This window comes from Labrus bergylta, chromosome 13 (assembly GCF_963930695.1).
Source record: "Labrus bergylta chromosome 13, fLabBer1.1, whole genome shotgun sequence".
NCBI lineage: Eukaryota > Metazoa > Chordata > Actinopteri > Labriformes > Labridae > Labrus > Labrus bergylta.
The window spans coordinates 13,958,257-13,976,208 of record NC_089207.1 but is presented as its reverse complement, the minus strand read 5'-3'; the positions used below and the strand labels follow the sequence as shown (position 1 = coordinate 13,976,208).

The following is a 17,952-nucleotide window of genomic DNA, read 5'->3' as shown; positions in this document are numbered from 1 at the left end:
CCGGAGGTTTCACTGATTCAAGTCCTGGTGCAGACCAAAGTATGTAAATTGGTCTGGTAGCTTGAGAGGTGCTAGGTCACTTCCTTAGCCCTGCCGCAGTTCCCTTGAGTAAGCACCGAACCCCTCAACTGCCCGGGTGCGGCCCCTCACTCTGAAAGCATGTCAATAAGATCCTGCTTGTGCATGTGTGGGTATATCAGCCTATGTGTGAGTAGCATGTCTAAATAACAGAGTGTAAAAGTAATTTCCCCTTGTGGGATTATTAAAGGATTACCGGTAAGGATTACTTTACGGCACTACACTTTACTTTACGGCACTTGTGCGGATGCAGAAGCAGGTGGCATTATGTGCGCAGGTACGCTGCATGTCAATGCACGAGAGCACTTTCCACACAACCGAATGACAATGGCAGAGGATGAAAAAAACGACCAGGCGAAGGACAAAAATGCATTTTTGGCATGGAAATTCAGAGAACATTTTACCTACAAACCTGGTCAAGAAGGCCGCAACATCACAGTGTTTACATCTTTCAAATGACAGAAAAATAAATGGCATACATTCATTTTTTAATTTGATTCAATATTCTAATTGTTAAGGAAGAGAAACACCATGATTAAACTACATGGCTATTGTTGCCATATAGCCAAACAAAACTGAACATCCACAGCCTCTGCATTGTATAGAATTTCAACATTGACATTCATGTCTTCCTATTTCCCTCTTTTCGCGTACATTACATATTAAACTTGGTTTTTCCTTTTTCTCGGGTTGCGCGTCTCTCCCCCAGCTCGCCCCCCTCCGGTGCGCTCCTCTCCATAATGCGCTCGTCTCCTTCCTCTAAAGCCCGCTGCTGCTACTCTGTAGGATGCTTGGATTGGGGGACCTCACCACTGTTTGTACCCCCGTCTTCGATACCTCTTTCCAGGGAATTTTATGTCCGATCAGACACAGCGCTGGCCAGCTGTCTGGTGCGCAACAACGGCGAGTGTAGAGCGCCCGTGCCACAGAGGAGACAGCTCGCACCTCCTGCGCAATGTATGACACTTCATTCTTAAGATTAAGGGAAGAAAAGAGAGGCCCTGTTTAATGTTGAGGTTTTCTTATAACCAACATTTTCTTTGTAATATTGAGATTTATCTCCTATAACTAAAAAGTATTGTGCGTTTATTTGCCTCTCCCACTAATACCTATTTCACACTTGCAGTCGTCCTGCTTTCTGTCCAAACTCTCCGTGACGTAAACCAGTAGAACACGCAATAACCTAACTTAAATAGTACCGCCTCCACAAGGTTTGCACCTGGTGTCATTCGCGCAAATTTTCTTAGTAGATCACCCGCAAAACGCCCACCAACCAAATGTGCAAACTTTTGGAGTGAACACACAATTTAGTACTCTTCAATTGGGAGCTTAGTAAATCTGGCCCTTAGAGTTTAACAAGTGGCAAAATGAATGATGAATGATGAAGGAAAGCACATTTGGCAGAATTAAAAACAATCCACTAGTGGTGGACCTCTTCTGTTGTACATGCCAGCAGCCTACCATTTAGTCCATAAATGTATTGGCACCACTAGGTTGCAGGACAAAATTGATCACATTTGTGTTCCGTGTACTTGCGTAACTTTTTCTCTGAAGACAGTAATTAGATCGTTCTCTAAAGCATGTGTTAACTAAATTCAGTGTTCCAGATAAACACGCTCAGCTAGACGATTTTGAAGTAAGCTAAAAGTAATCCAAAAGTATTTAGAATACATTACTTTACTTGAGTAATCCAAGGGAATACATTACAGACTACATTTTAGGACATGTAATCAGTAATCTGTAGGGGAATACATTTTAAAAGTAACCCTCCCAACACTGCAAACAGAGAACATGCAAAGTTGAAGAGTTCCCTGTTTACCCTGACTTTCTGACTCCTCAGCTCACAAACAAACACACTTTAACAGATTCAGAGTCACACAAGCAGAATAACTGAAATATTCATGCCTTTTACACTTTATATTTATTCTTCCACACCAGTGACACAGTTTAGGAGCCCAGAGATTAACGTTAACAACATTGCACCACTTTTGCAAAGACACATCCTCTCTCCCATGGTTTGTTTTAATGAACTGCTGATCCGAGAAACTTGTGAAAGTTAACACAACTGTGGCTACTTGTCACGAGTTTACAGTGTTACTCTCATATCAATCACACATGATTAACTCACATAATGCATATACAACAACATGATTGCTACTCATTTTTAATTGGGTACAATTTTCTTTACTATCTATCCAGGTAAAACAAAATGTCAGGCGTATCAATTGGAGGTGCATCAAAAAGTTTGTCATATAGTTGGCAATGAAGCTATACCCTCAAGCACAGTGCAGCCGGTAAAGCTAATGCTGTTTGTGCTGTTTCTGACATTTTGGCCGCGCTTCAGATTCACCGAATTGATTCTGCACTGTCATCATGCTCATGATTAGATTAGTGATTTATGTAATAACAATAATGAGGTTAGGATTGAAAAATGGAGTGCACACAGAAACTAATGTTATTGTATTTGTGGGACTCACCACAACACAGCCTCCTTTTTGTTATGAAGCCTTTATGGGAAGTCTAAAGTGGTGTAGCCTCAGGTCGAGTGACATAACACGTCTTTGATCATCAACTTCATCTATGAATTAATAGCATGAAGGAGTTATTTCTCAAGAATATGATGAATCCCTCTTCCTAGAAGTTCAAGGAGCATCCCCTGCTGATAGGTTGTCTTTTATTTTCTTTGAGGAATTCATTATTCCGCACAAACTGGCTGTGGCTCAGATTAACATGATTACCATAATGAACATAGCTGTTGAAATTCCCCCTAAGAAGCCTCTCGTTTTTACATTAAATAGGGATATTAGTTTGTCTCATCTCGTTCCTCCTTACTCACATCTCAAAGAGGGCAAATAGCAGCAGGATTTTTAATTAACATGTCCTAAGATCTCAGAGCCGTCGTTTTTTTTCTGTACATTTTTCAATGTTCCATAAAACCGTGATGCTGAATTGTTAAGATTAATGAATAAACATTTGGCAAAAGAAATGTACATAAATTATCCAAAATAGATCAGTCTCATCCTCTGGAGACCATGAAAAGCATTCCACCGTGTTAGCATCGATGTGAGCATGTTTCCATCCTTCTTCAGACAAAGGCCCGAGCAAAGAGGTAGAATTGAATCCAAGAAGGAAACCACTGCCGGCTTTCAGAAGTAAGGAGAGTTCACCCAGAGCGTAGAGGAGGAAGATTGACAAGAAAATGTCCTGGTATCTAAAGTTTAAGATCAAAGTCAGGCTGAAGGGAAATTACTTCAGGAGACAGTTAGTTGATGGTAGCTGTAGAAGACGGACAATACCTTCTGGCCCTCACTGTTAGACTAGTAAGACAGTGTAGGAAAATATTTTCCATCAGGAGGACAGCTACCGGTTCAAATAGTTTAACATTAAACAGCAATGACATCTACGTCTGCAGTAGACAGTATTCTCTTCTGACCTTACTAAACACAACTAAATTTGTCTTTCCACTCTTGACCACTGAAACAAAAACTGCTTTCTATCCTCTGCCATGTGAATGTAGCATAAACATTATACAGGCAGTGACATGCAGTCCTGTGCAATCAGTTCCTCTGGTGTTTAAGAGTGTTTTAACCAATGGAACGATTCCCTCCCCTAAAAGCATTAGTGTAGCATCGTCCCTACTGCTCAGCAGCCCGCTATAGGTCACAGCTTTATGACTTGAGCATGCAAGCTGTTGGGTGTTATTCAAAGTTACATTAAGTAGATTTAGATACAGCAGCCAAATGTGCAAAATGCACACAGACACACACACACACACACACACACACACACAAACATCATTTTGATTCACAGAGCAGAACAGGATCTAGCATATCAAGGAAACTATAGCCAAGTTAATGCTGCATCATTCAGAAGGCGGCAACATCAAATCTGCCCCTGTTATTCATTTAACTTTGAATAAGTCTTAAATTTAAGCCATTTTCTCTTCAGTCTGTTATTATTATAAAATAAGTATCATCCTGGCCTTCGGAAATACAATAGCTACTGGTAGCATTAGTGTTGCTTCCAAAAATTGGTTGCCGCATTTGAATAAGTTTGAAATTCCAGTGCGTAGTATAATTTACAATATATTTACTTTGGAAATAATTTCTACTCAGTAGATGCTGAACAAAGACATTTTCCTTTTTGCCTGAATAAACATTTCACACCCCAGCTGACAGGGGAGCATCTGTCTTCCTCTCAAGTGGTTATGATTAAACTGGTACTTTAGTGTGCTTGCCCATTTTATCCCTCAACATTAATAATTAATTCATCCATTACTGGAACTATTCCATTTTATCCAAATTAATCGGAAATGTATATATCAGGAATGGCATTACACAACAAGGACAGTTATGTGTTTTCAACTATCTGTCTGTCTGTCTGCCTGCCTGCCTGTCTGTCTGTCTGTCTGTCTGTCTGTCTGTCTGTCTGTCTGTCCATCCATCCGTCCATCCATCCGTCCGCCCGTCCGTCTGCATATCACCAATGTATGTGAAAGTGAAAGCAGACAAACCTTACATTATTTACAGCGATATGTCAACGGAAATTAAAGAAAAATATATTCTGTGTTCGTTGATTGGTGCAAGAGAAAATAAATAATATGTTCCGCAATTGTAACAGCCTTTTTCTTGCAAGAGACTTTGACCGCAGTAAAGCAGTACATGAGTAAATACGGAGGGCAGAATTCTGTTTTGCTGTTCAGATCCAGGGTCCTGCTACTGGGCATGCTGACCCATGCTACACTGACATTGCATACAGGAATATTTAAAAACAGAGACAGATCTTCTTAACTGTTTTGGCTCATTGTTCAAAACAGTCTTAAAATTCTCTTAAGTAGAAGAAGTACAATTGTCACAACTGTCTAATAAGACATCAAAACTCTTTTGCATGTCTACAAAATGTCATACATCAAGCAAAACATGTCATCCTTGTTCCAAAACCGAGTCGTTGTGTCAGTAAATTAGTCAATGAAACGAGTTGAAAAGTTGTTGACATCATGTGAGCTGCATTGGTCAAAATGTTCAGGCTTTACTTCATCTTTTTCATGTTTCTGTCACCATTCATACTGCCTGTAGTAGGTTTTGTTCAGTTCAATTTACATTTTTGGTTATATGTTATTTGACTTTGCTAAACTATTTCTCCTTGTGGAAGTGCTCTTTACCTGTATAACAAAAAGTGGAATTTGAAACCTTGGACTCCTGAAATCAGCATTTGAAGATTCACTTTGACACACTATAGCAGTCAGTCAGCAGGCCTGTAGGAAGATGAAGAACACATTTTCAGGCTCCAATATCATTCTAGAAAACGACTAAAACATTTAACCTCCTTGCTTTCACACGATGTGAAAGCAACATTTCATACTGATGCAGTATACGTATTCATTGACACAATAAATTAAGTTTTACAACTGAATTTGGGTCAGTTACAGCCTTCAAGGACAAGGAATGTGCCAAAGCAATTGAGAAAAAAACTGTACATTGTGTAAATTCAGATGCTTTTCAGTGTATAACAAATTACATTTGTATAAGAATGATTCAGTATTCTTTGCTGTATAATGCTCCTCATCACAGCTCATTCTGAAAAATAGACTCTTTGCACTTTTAATCTTTTTTTTTTTTTCAACATATTTCTTGTTGAGGAGATTCCAGATCATTCAAAATGAAACTTGCCGCACTGTGGTTTACCTAAGAGGACATATATGGCTCATCCAGTATGCAGGGTGCATGGGTTTGAGCTATATCCAACACACTGTGGAATTGGAAGTTAAGGAAGGAGAAGTTCCAGTATAGCTGTCACAGGATGGGTATACCTGACAAAGTGAACTACATATACAGCGTTAAGCAATCATCCGACATAGTACAGTAGTTTGAGAACTGACAGAGGAATTGAGCACCTCAGCTGTTGAGAGACCATCTGTGTACCCCTGCATGACAGATCAGAGCCGCTGAATATTCATGTGCCATCCCTCCCCTTATCACATTAGATTAGAACCCATGTGGCGAGAAAGCAAGGGGAGAGGCTGACAACACTGTTATGTTGTCAGAGACCCTCACAGCTGTGTGTTAAATAGTACATTTTCCAAATAGACGAGCTATGGTATGGCACTGGGTTAAATGTTCTGTGACAGTATGTTGGGAGTGAAAATGTCCTGTGTATTTTTGGATGCATTGCAATTAAACACCGAGATCTAACACTTATTTGAGTTTGATTCCAAGTGTGTGAGATTTAGTTTAACAACTCAAGCAACATTCTCCCCCCTCTTTTATGAAAAATAACTGCTGACACAAAAGAGACCGAAAGTTAAAAATGCAGTCAGCCTTTTTATAACCATTGATGATCGTTTTTGAAGGCTGAAACATCAGTTTAATTCAGTTAATTCATTCAAGCTTCTTCTATACTCGAGAGTTCATTGAAGGGCAACCCTCGTTTACAATGACTTTGAGTCGATGTAAATAATAATGATTTCAAAAGCAAGTTAAGACTGGATCATATTTAACACAATCTGTTTATATTTTTGTGGATTGAAATCTTAAAGGCGCACACGGAAGAAAATGAAAAAGTGCTGCCAGGAAGGAGCTGGAAGAGAAATGAAAAATGAGATGCTTAGAGCAGATTTTGGAGCCCTGCAGATGAGGCTGCCAGTTTGCCCACATATGAAATATGAACTCTCAGACAAGGTCACTTATATTTGACTTACCTAAATATGGCGAGAAAAAGGGTGTGAATAACTGGGGCTTGAAGAGATAGCCAAGACATTTATTATTGAAGAACTAGATCCCCTGCAACCTCTTATAAAGCAAACCTATATGGGCCATTATTGTATCGATACACAGCTCCTTTTCCACAGATCCTTTCTGTAAATCAGCAGGGTATGGCAGCCCGCTTTGTAATAGCCCTGTTAATTGCAGGATACCTTACCTTACAAAGTGGAGATGGATGCTGTGAATAAGTATCCGCCCGGTCAAGATGGTCCAAATGTGCTTGAATGTGAGTTCTTTGTGGTGGGAGAACTCTGGGGATTGTTACGGATCCCTTCACGTAGGCGATAAATCCTCCACTTAAGTGGCTGCAACGACACATTGGTAATTGATATCAATGTAGTTAAGGTGGAGATGTGACACATTACAGTAATGGTGCACTGGTCAGCTGTGTTTTATGTGCTCTTGTGGCTGCCACGTGAACGAGGGTCACCTATGTGCCTCATGAATCCTTAAACAGCTGCTCTCTGCTGCTTGCCTGGCTGGCAGGGACAGCCAAGCAGTTTGTTACAAGACGTTTGCAGTGCGGCTTGCAAAGCAGCGCGGGGAGCATCTGTTGTGTGTAAAGAACAATGCTATGATGTATAAATACATTTGCATATGCATAGGTTCTTCCGCCTTCTATAAACGAGGTTTTGAAGTATCAGCACTTTGAGAAGGTGCTCAAAAAATACACAGAGAAAAAAAACTGTTTACATGCAAAAAAAATACGCTATGCAAAATGATTCGACATATGGTCTTCAGTGTCGCTGCTATTCCATATGCTGAACAAAACATTGCTGAAAAATGCAATAAACTGAAGCAGTGTGAAAACTGTAGGTAAATAGGGATGTTTTTCTCTGACCCTCTCTTCTCCACTTCTCTACAGGTGCACAGGAAGTGGTGATCAAATGTCCTCTCAATCACATACAGTGCATCGGGACAAAAAAATGTATTCACTTCAATAAACTCTGCAATGGAGCCAGAGACTGTGAGGATGGATATGATGAAGGAGTTCACTGTCGAGGTAAGAGTTAATTACGTTTTTTTATTTTTTTTTTATATCAGCTTGGGTTAAGAATACATGAATTAATATGCGTTCTCATTAGTATGCTAATTAAGCAGCTCATGCTCATCTTATTTGGATTATTAATATTGTGAAATGTATTTTACAAATGATATCTGCATTAGATTTCTAAATTATAAAACTGTGAAAAATGTTTTTATCACATATTAATGTGCTTTTATAAGATATTCATGATTGCTAAATTCAGCCAAGTTAATTTAAGCTAAATGTACTTTTTATTTTTACATTAATTTTAGGAGTGTATGGATCATTATAACAACCAACAGCTGTTTAATCTATCCTTTGTAGCACTTACATTCACCTCTTAATGCAAGACGATAGATTTGCATAAATGCAAATTCATGAAATGATAGCATGAGCTGGCACTTTTTAACTTTAGTGGTGAAACTGGTTGCCAAGGTGACTTCTCATCATCCTTCCTGCCAGAGGAGGAGAGACACACAGTGGGACGGCAACACCAGGTGCTGTGTTGTACACAAGTTTATGTTGTTGCTCACATTCTTAGCAACTCTTCCAAGCTGCTATGGACACCTGGCCTCCGTGATGAAGCAGCGTCCGCCTCGTGATTGCTGCAGTCTTGGCACAACAGTGTCCCCAGTCTGGCAGTATCCGCCACCTTTTCTGACCTGTAAGACAGTTAAAGTCACGCTGGGCTTTGTCTATGTTTGAGTGCCGGGTGCAAGGATATGGTAGTTTTTGATTTGCAGCCGGGAAAAGTCCACAAGACTGTTTGCTGGCATGGAAAAGCAAACCACTGCTGTGTTGTTTTTACTTTCTAAGCTGTAGCCGGCAATGATGATTTTGCATTCTCGATTGCCTTGGAACAGGAAAAGAATATTGTATATGTATTGATAAAAAATGGATATTGTGACTGAATTTTTATTTTTTATTCAATAATGCTGATCAAGTTTATTGATCGAAAAAAAATGCACCAAGTAAAAATAAATGAGTATATTTAGATAGAATTGTATGCAACCTTTCTTTGTTATGCATGAGGGCCATTGGTTGATACAGAAAAAAATAATCTTACTGCAACAGTACACATTTCATACTCTTCTCCAACTTCTCTCCACATCTGACAAATTGGTTCTAACTCTGAAATGCTCCTCAGGGTTAATACCTTAAGGTCTGTTCATCGTACTGAAATGCACAGCAGGAGAGGTCCACAAGCCTGGTTCAAAGACTGTGTTCACGTCATGTCAGGTTTAATGAAAATGCTAAAAGCATCCTGGGAGAAATGCTTAAGTCAGCCCAGGAAGAACACTCGGGCAGTTTCTGCAGGCTCAGGTAACTCCCATTCCCTGTACCATACTGCAAATGTGTGTCACCACAGGCAGGAAAATGGCAGTTAATCTAGTGATGCTGGAAGGACGAGGTAATAAAAAAAAACTAAATGTTCAGCTGCTCTATCAGCTACCTTATTTAACCTCAGTAAGTATAGGTTCATGGGAAGGACTCCTTTATACATACAGCAGTGCTAAGTAGCTATTATGATAAAACATACTCCTGCTTCCAATTGGCAAATTACTCTCTCTATTACAGATCCCCCAAAAGGAAGCTGATTAGACCTTAATACAATACAACTGGCTGGAATACAATTTCAATTTAAATACTTCTCCTTGTTCTTAGAAACTGGGAGCACTTTTGAGTAATTGGCCACAGTCTCCCAGAGGGGGGGGGGGGGGGAGGACATGAAAGAAACAAGGTCACATAAAGACTCCCTTTTAATGGAATTCTGTCAAACCAACAAGAAAACACTGATGCCTCCCTCAAAACTAAATCAGTGCAAATTGCAATTTAGGACAAAAAAAAGCAGTACAGAAAAATAACCTTTCCTTCTTATTACTTAGTTCATAAGCCAACCTAATATTGCATAAATAGAAGAGAAGCACAGACAGCAAGTGCATAGAGAGCCCAAAACAAAGTCTTCAATGCCAATAAAGCTGATTTTTATTCAAAGGTGAATCCAAGCCTTACAGCAGTTTCTTTTTTTTTTGAGAGGTGGTGTCAAAACCTTCCCTCTCCAAAGAGTTACATGAAGGATAGAGCCACATTTGAATTACCAAAAAATCCACAAGCTCATTTTCTCCCCTATGCATCAGCCTAATTTGGATGTACTGCTTTGCATTTGAAAAAAAAAATAACGTGTTCAAAGCATCAGGGTTAGAATGTCAGGTATTTTAATGCCAAGGAATAGCAAATAAGAGAGCTACTTCATATTTCATGGAGTGTTACAGTCCAAACTTTCTTTCACTGAAAGTTTCACTGCAGTATCACTGAATGTTACTTTTTTTTATTTTTTATCTGTAATCAAACATTTTAAACTAGTTCCAAGGTAAAGTGAGATGATGACCCATCATCATGACCAATGATTTGATTTATTATGAGCTACGCTTTGGACAAACTCAACTTACATTGTTGTCTCCTGGTCATCCTGATACTTGAAGGTCACATATTAGGATTTTCCCTTCTTGACATCCGTAGCATAAACAATTGGGCATGGATGGAGAAAGCCCGAGCCACCCAAGCCCTACCAGAGAGGGGTGTGGTCAGACTCAGCTCATTTGCATTTAAAGCTACAGGAACAGGGCTGTGCAGGGCTAAAATAGAGGGATTTATATTCATGCTAAAATACAGGATCAGAGTGGATTTTTTCACAAGAAACCTCTCAGACAAGTTTGGAGACCTATAAGACTTATTCAAACATGTTGAAAAGGAGTATAATATGTGACCTTTAACTTTCACTTTTCACATCATGGCTACAAACATTTGCTTTCTTGTGTTTCATTGTTGTCTCTTGGCCATCCTGGCACTTAACTTTCCTATAGCCTTGTAAACCTGAGCAAGGTTTATTTTCATAATCACTGATTTATCTTCACTTTGTTGGCCTCCTCTTTATTGTCTGACTTTATATGTGTGTATTTCATACACCCCTTGTCAGTAAATGAGTAACAAGGCACCTCTGTGTTCTATCTTATGTTAGGACTGTGTGATCTGAATGCAAACAATCCTAATGCAACACTGCAGCCTGCTGCTTTCACTGCCTTGCCTACAACCGTTGAGAGATTGATTTTTACTAAAGGAAAAACGCTCTTGTGGAATGATTTGAATGATTTTTATCAATTCATCTTTCAGTAAAGATAATGCACTACAGTCCCAACTGAGCGTCGGTGACACAAACCTTTGGCTAAGAGTTCATGCAGGGCCTCACACTGTACAATTTGTTCACTCCCATATGGACAGACCAATCTCATTGGGAAGCAGGAGAAATTGAGGTCACCAAAGAGAAGTTTTAGGCGACCAGCTGGGCCTCTTACAGAACTTTTTTTTTTTTTTTTTTTTTTTTCATCTCCTTCCTGCCCACCTCTAATGAATATACATGTTGAACATCCCGAGAGGCCTTGGGTACGACGCTGCCCAGATGGGAAAAAAACCAGCCTTTTTGTCTTTTTGTTCACCTTCAGGAAACATACTCATTTTTAATCTCATGCTCATGGCTGTGCTGTGGGTTTTCCCAAGTCTTTACAGCTCGCATTGAGAAGGCCAAAAGTCAGACTTAAACATCAAAATATATGTATTCAGCTGCATACTTCATATGTCTCAGAATGCAAATATAAACAATATGCCTCAGAAATAACATGAAGAAGGCGAACACTGCGGCTGCTTAGAGAGTGAATTTGAGCACTTAGTCATCCTGTATAGCGTGACACAAAGTCTCTCCTAGATTTAGAAATAAAAGCTTAATTCAGATCTCAGGCTTAATCCATGTCTGTTATAACAGTTAGCTAAATGTTTTGCTTTCTTCTAAATGAATCCGTGAAGTATCTGTTGTTGTCGCGGGAACAAACATGATGACAAAATATCTGTGTTCTGGTATTTTCCAATTATGTTGAAAAATAAATATTTGTCAGTACCAAGCTCTTAGTTTCTCTTCCCTGCTTTCTTCACAAACAAAGAGAGAATCTAGTAAGAGATTATATGGCACATTTACAAGAGTGTCTTTAAAGATTACAGATGGATTTGACGCCAACTCAACACCGTCTCATGGCAGTCCCAAAGTTAAAGTCAGCAATGCAGCTGTGAAAATATCCATAGTGCAGAAAATTAAAATACTGAACGTTAAAAACCTTATGATTTCCTTTTGTACGCTTTTTTCAGCTTTTTATTTCCACAGCTGTTAATAATGGTTGTAATAATTGTATGAAAGCCTTTGACTCATTAGCCAGGTTATTGAATCCAGCTAAATTAAGACGCTTATTCTGTTGTGTTTTATAGCTCGAAGCCTTTAAGTTCCTTTGACTGATGCCTTGTATTTTGCCTTTGGTAGAATGAGTTACATAAGAAGCGCAATAGAGGAAAAGAAGAAACCTAATATGTATGTATTTATAATAGGCCTGTCCATACTAACTAAGGATTTACATAGAGAAACCTGAGTCGTCAGGTTTAGATTTTGTTTTTTTTTGCACTCATTGATCCATATTCTCATTAGAATTTGACCACATCATAAAACTATTTGTCTTCAAGACTTAGAATAACAATTTATTCTATGTTAGGACTTGATCTATCATTTTTCTCACTCATTAACTCTGTATTAATATGACCATATAAGTATATTACACACGTCTTCTACAGCAGACACACACACACACACACACACACACACACAGACAGCCCAGTGTGTGCGGATCAGACCTCTTACAAACAAACAGCGTCTTTTATTTTTACCATCTGAAGATATGCTGAACTCTCCTGATCATAATATCCCTCCAGTAAAAGATTTAATTCAAACACTTTACATCAATAACGATTCAGGGAACTGTTAAAAAAAAAAAAAACTCTGTTACTCTGCTGACCTTTTGTAGAGACACCTCCTAACACCTATATAACAGCCAGCCTTTGTTGAAAGGAAGTGCCTCCCCATTTTCTCACATATAATTGCACACGACTGTGCTGATGACTGACATTTCTTGTAGCCAATCAAATTCTTAAAACATGTATCTATGTTATATATGATTTCTTCATGAACAGACTAAGGAGATTGATTTAAAGTACAAATGGTTTTCAGAACTGCGTAAAAAAAAAATAACAAGGTGATATTTATGCCAAGATAGGCTATGAGGCATGAAGTATTTGGAGAAAACGGGTAAATCTATGTAAGACGTAAAACCCCCCCATATAGCTGGAATGGAATGATCCTACGTGCTCGATTATGAGGCTCTGACAAAACGCATCATCGAGTATTTGAATAAATAGGGTCACCTCTAATTTGTCGATGGATAGATTCTGAGTATTGGCTTTAGATACATGTATGCTGTTACTGTAGCACACTAGAGCTTGTACAGCTCTTTTCTAGTCTTCTTACTACTCAAAGTGCTTGTACACCGCAGGTCACACCTACACATTCACACCCTGATGGCAGAGGCTTCTGAGTAAAGTATCCATACATATTATATAATCCATTCATACGCATTCACACATAACCAGTGAAGCAGCAGGAGCAACTTGGGGTAATGTGTCTTGCCCAATTGGATACGTATCCGCAGACGCTGGGGATCGTACCCCTGACCTTCCAGTTGAGAGACCACCGACTCTACCACTGAGCCACAGCCACCCTTGTGTGTCATCAAAGAGTGAATATAGCTCTTTGTGTGTGAGTGCCCAGAGAGATCATCATCATTAGATTGTATGGCTCTGTAAATGAATAATTAAAAAACAGTCTGGGCTCAGTTTTCATGGCCGTACGGACACACGCATTAGCAGAGCTATGAGATTGTGAGATGGCTTTGCCCATTGGTATAATATCGTGGGCCCTTTTCTGTTCCTATGACACGGAAGGTAGAACAAGCAATCAAATAGAAGCTGCATGTAAATTGGAGTGCATGGTTACAACAAGTGATTACAAGGGGACCCACATAAAATATGCATGATACGTGTGATTATAGAAATCGCAGAAACACAATTTTCCACATCTTATTGCATTTGCTGCGTGGAATAGCGTATGAGTCTTTTGGGAATACAGGTGTTTCTTTGAGCCTTCCCATGAGGGAGCGCTTCTGTGCTGTACTTCAGATCAAACCGAATTAAAACAGTATCACTGCTTCAAAACACACATACACTTTTTACCTGTTTACTTCAGGGGGAGGGGGGGGGGGGGGGAACAGCACTTTCATTATATTTTGTCAGTACTAGACCGTTAAAAATATAATTTATAATATGGGTAGCTGATAAGTAGCTGCCTAAGTGTCATTTAAAAAAACCAAAGACTCATTAAACATACAAGTAGGTTATGAAAAAAATAATAAAGTGTTACCAACATTAAGTCAATCTTCAATTTAAATGAGATATTTTTGGTTGCGCACTTAAAAATGTAAACAGTGACTGTCAGTATGGGGACATAATGCAGCATGAAGTCTCCTACTTCCTCTGGCATTTAGACAACACACTAATGTCTGGCATATTTATTCCTGACTAAACTGGACCAAACCCATTACGTTCATCATTACTAACCTCATTTTGTAATAGCTCGTGATTATTTGACATTTACTGCTGAATAAGTCATCATAATTTGTTGATGAAGTGTAGGGCAGGCATTAAAATTCTCCCCGCAAAGAAAACAACTCAGTTTGAAATTTAAAAAAAAACAGCCGGAGAGGATGTTCATGCTTTGTTAAGCTTCCGGCATTGATGTGCATGTGATGCTAGTTTAGACGGGGTTTGATGGAGAAGCATTGTCTGGCTATGACTTGATTCTCATACTGTATCCAGACCCACACTCCAATAGGGGGTTATTGTTACGCTCTACTCAATGTGCTCTCTCTCTTATTGCCAATGAAAGAGCTGCTTCACTGCTCACAATACGACTAGAACTGCCACAACAAGCATGAGGTCTTTTCCCCAGTAGGGGAAGTTTGTCGATCCCTGATCTCTTCCTTCTCTCTCTTTGTGATAAGCTTTCACTTGTGTTCTCTTGGGGAAAAATGGATCAATGTTTTACATTAACTGTCCTGTACTTCCTCTGTCTAAATGTCTTTCTTGTGAGTCTGAATGAAGTCTTAATCTCTCCTGTGCTCTGCAATTTCAAAAGTTTGACTTTGGTAATAGTTAAGTAAAAGCTTTGTGATGTAAAGATTTGGAAAGGAGGCAATTTCCAAATGTGAACACCAACAATTTGAATTTAATGCTGACTTGAGGTTAACATAATTAAATCCGTCATCTCCTTCTTCTCCGTGTCGTCTGACTGAATGCCAGACGTTTTTAATCAATCTTAAAGCTATCAGTCGGGTTTCCCTCCAAAACTCGCATGTACCTATTTTTCTTCTTCATCATCTTCTTCTTTTGGTTTCATGGCAGGTTGCAACCATGACCTTAAAAGGTGCATACCGCCACTGACTGTACCGGAGTATGTAGCACAAGCTATGTGAGACCACATGAAAGAAAAACAACTAAAAACGTAATCCTATGATATTACCCTCTATCATTCAAGTACTCCACAACAGCATTCTGTGTTTCCTTTACCCCTTCTCCCATTATTCACAGTATTCCCTCAGGGATCAATTTTCTTCCTGCCTTGCTTATCTTTTGATTTAGTCTAATCCTCTCTTCCTTTTATTTTCTACAGTGTAACAGTATGTGTTTTCCACTCTCTGTGATTTTTCATTACGAACATTTATCTGATTAACTTTAACCTTTAACTTCAACAAAAATAATGTTTTTATTTAGCCCCGTACTGTCAAACTTTAGTCAAACTAAAACTACCTCCTCTCTTATATTATTTCAAAGTACACCTTGTGCATTGATAGATTTCTGCACATTGTAATATTTCCTTCCACTACTATCTCTAATTTTTTCATAATGTTTTTTTTTTTTTTTGAACACCTTGGTTTCTACTTTACCAAAAGGTATTTTTAGAACATCCCTAATCCTGGTTGCATCGTTTCTCTTACGCTACATTCTCTGACTTCTCCAGAAAGAGGTGGGACTTAACCTCCCATAGCATACATATCAGGAGTCAGCATTCCCTGAGCCAATGTGAGCAGAATCTAAGGGACACTACTCTGATTGACAGATTGCAAAACAATAGGCAATAATATAAAAATAAACAACATTACGCAGCCCATTTTTCTACTGTGCTACATAGTTATCAGGTTGCTCAGCTCAGAAGTTGCTAAATATAAAAGATAGCTCGTAAACAGAGTTGTCTAAATCCCTGGGCTACACTTTTTTAGAACATATCATCAGCAACGTATCACAATAAAGCTCAGAACTGACACCTGTAAAAGGAGTGTTGTGAAACTTGTCTTCCTGCCTTTCCTGCCTCTGAAGCCAACATCAATGTTAACTATTGCAGCTAAAGTGTAGACCTGCCAGCAGGAGCATCAGGTGTTGTCAGTCCTTTCCAAAAATTTGTTATTCAGCAGTTAATCAGAATATTCTAACTCGGCTGCAGCTAACCATTAATCTACTGCCATGAAGTGTTAAAAGTCATTTTCAGCATATTTTTCAGCCCATTAGTTGAAAATACACCAAGCTCCAGTAAGATTTAGCTGTTGGGTTAGGTTGAATATAATATGTGAAACCTTTAGAATTCAGTCGACATAGCATTCATTAAACATTTTCATTTGGAGCGTTGATATTTTGCATGTAAGAAAAAACAATCATGAAAATTAAATTCATAGATTTTGAATGCAGATATGCATGCGTTGGAAGATGCACATTTTTTCCCTATAATATTTACTTATTATTATATACGATTATTTGATACCATGTTGAGCTTCAACGATCGTTTTTTTTTTTTAAATCCTGCATCCTGTCACTGAAAGCAGATTAGCCATTATATACCTGTACTCAGATTTATTATGCAGAAAACGTTGACTTTAACAACGTTGATTTAAAGTAAGAAAACATTAATAACACAGAGGGCAAAGACAAACATTGTCGTATATTGCTCTAGAGCATAGTTGACTGTGATTAAACGCCTGATTGTACTCTCTAAACAGATAAGCGAAAATAATCCTCTGAAAGCCACCGAGTGTTAACAGTGATGAGGTGAGGTTGCCTCTGCAGCACTGTGCTTAGACAGGCTCTCTAATGTATTTGATTCAGCTATATTTGGCTCTCTTCCTGCCACATAAGGGTAATCTGGACCTTTATGCAGAGATGATTTCCATGTCAGAGAACAACTTTTCAAAGGCAATGTTTTTGCCCTCTGCAGAAAACACAGTGATTTAAGTTATTTGAGGATTTGAATTATAGTTGCCATCTCAGTAAATTTGGCAGAAAAGTAGCAGAATAAAATCTCATTACTACTTAGAAGTGAAAATGCCTTATTCCTCAGTGCATCTTCTTTGGCAAAGATATGCCTACTTTACAGTAGAAGTCTTTGAAAAGACTTTGGAAAGTCTGAAGTCTGACACCCTGGGGCGCCAGATGTCCTGGCAGTTATGTCATGCTGTAGTCCTAGTCGCAGCGACCGTGGGTTCGACTCCGACCTCGGCCCTTTGCTGCATGTCGTTCCCCACTCTCACCTCCCCATGTTTCCTGTTTCTCTTCAGCTGTCCTATCCAATAAAGGCATACATGGCCCCGCAAATGAAAAAAAAAAATCTGACACCTTTAGGTTCACTTCAAAAGACAATTAAGTCACAGAGTCAAACATTTCAGAGTAGGTGTCTTTGGACACAGCTGCCTTCGTGTGTGCAGTGGTTTGTGTTATCAGCAGTGATCAATGACGTAATGTCAGTTTAGCATAACAAGCTAACAGATTGCTAACAGGACACCACCTTATTATTTTACTGCCTCACTGGAGCAAACCACCACAGCCTCGCAACAACTCTTGGAAAATTGGCATTGACAGTTCAATCCCATGAAAAGTCATTTGGTGGAGGACAAACATTAAACATTTATTTTCAATATGATATTCTGACACAGAAAATAAAAAAATGTATTAATTTACATTTGATTATTTTCTTTGAATGAATCCCAAAGAAACAATGCCACACAAAAATGTCCCTCTGACTGCTCAAAGCGCTTTTTTATACGGCAGGTCACACGT

The 17,952-nt window shown here is 38.9% G+C and overlaps 1 protein-coding gene across 1 annotated transcript in view; it reads left to right on the top strand.

Moving 5' to 3' along the window:
- LOC136181303 (low-density lipoprotein receptor-related protein 1B-like) overlaps positions 1–17,952 on the top strand; it is a 42,168-nt gene that overhangs the window by 11,952 nt on the left and 12,264 nt on the right. Inside the window, exon 3 of the mRNA XM_065962392.1 lies at positions 7,705–7,842. Within this exon, the coding sequence (XP_065818464.1) occupies positions 7,705–7,842 (138 nt within the window). The remainder of the gene's footprint in view (positions 1–7,704; positions 7,843–17,952) is intronic.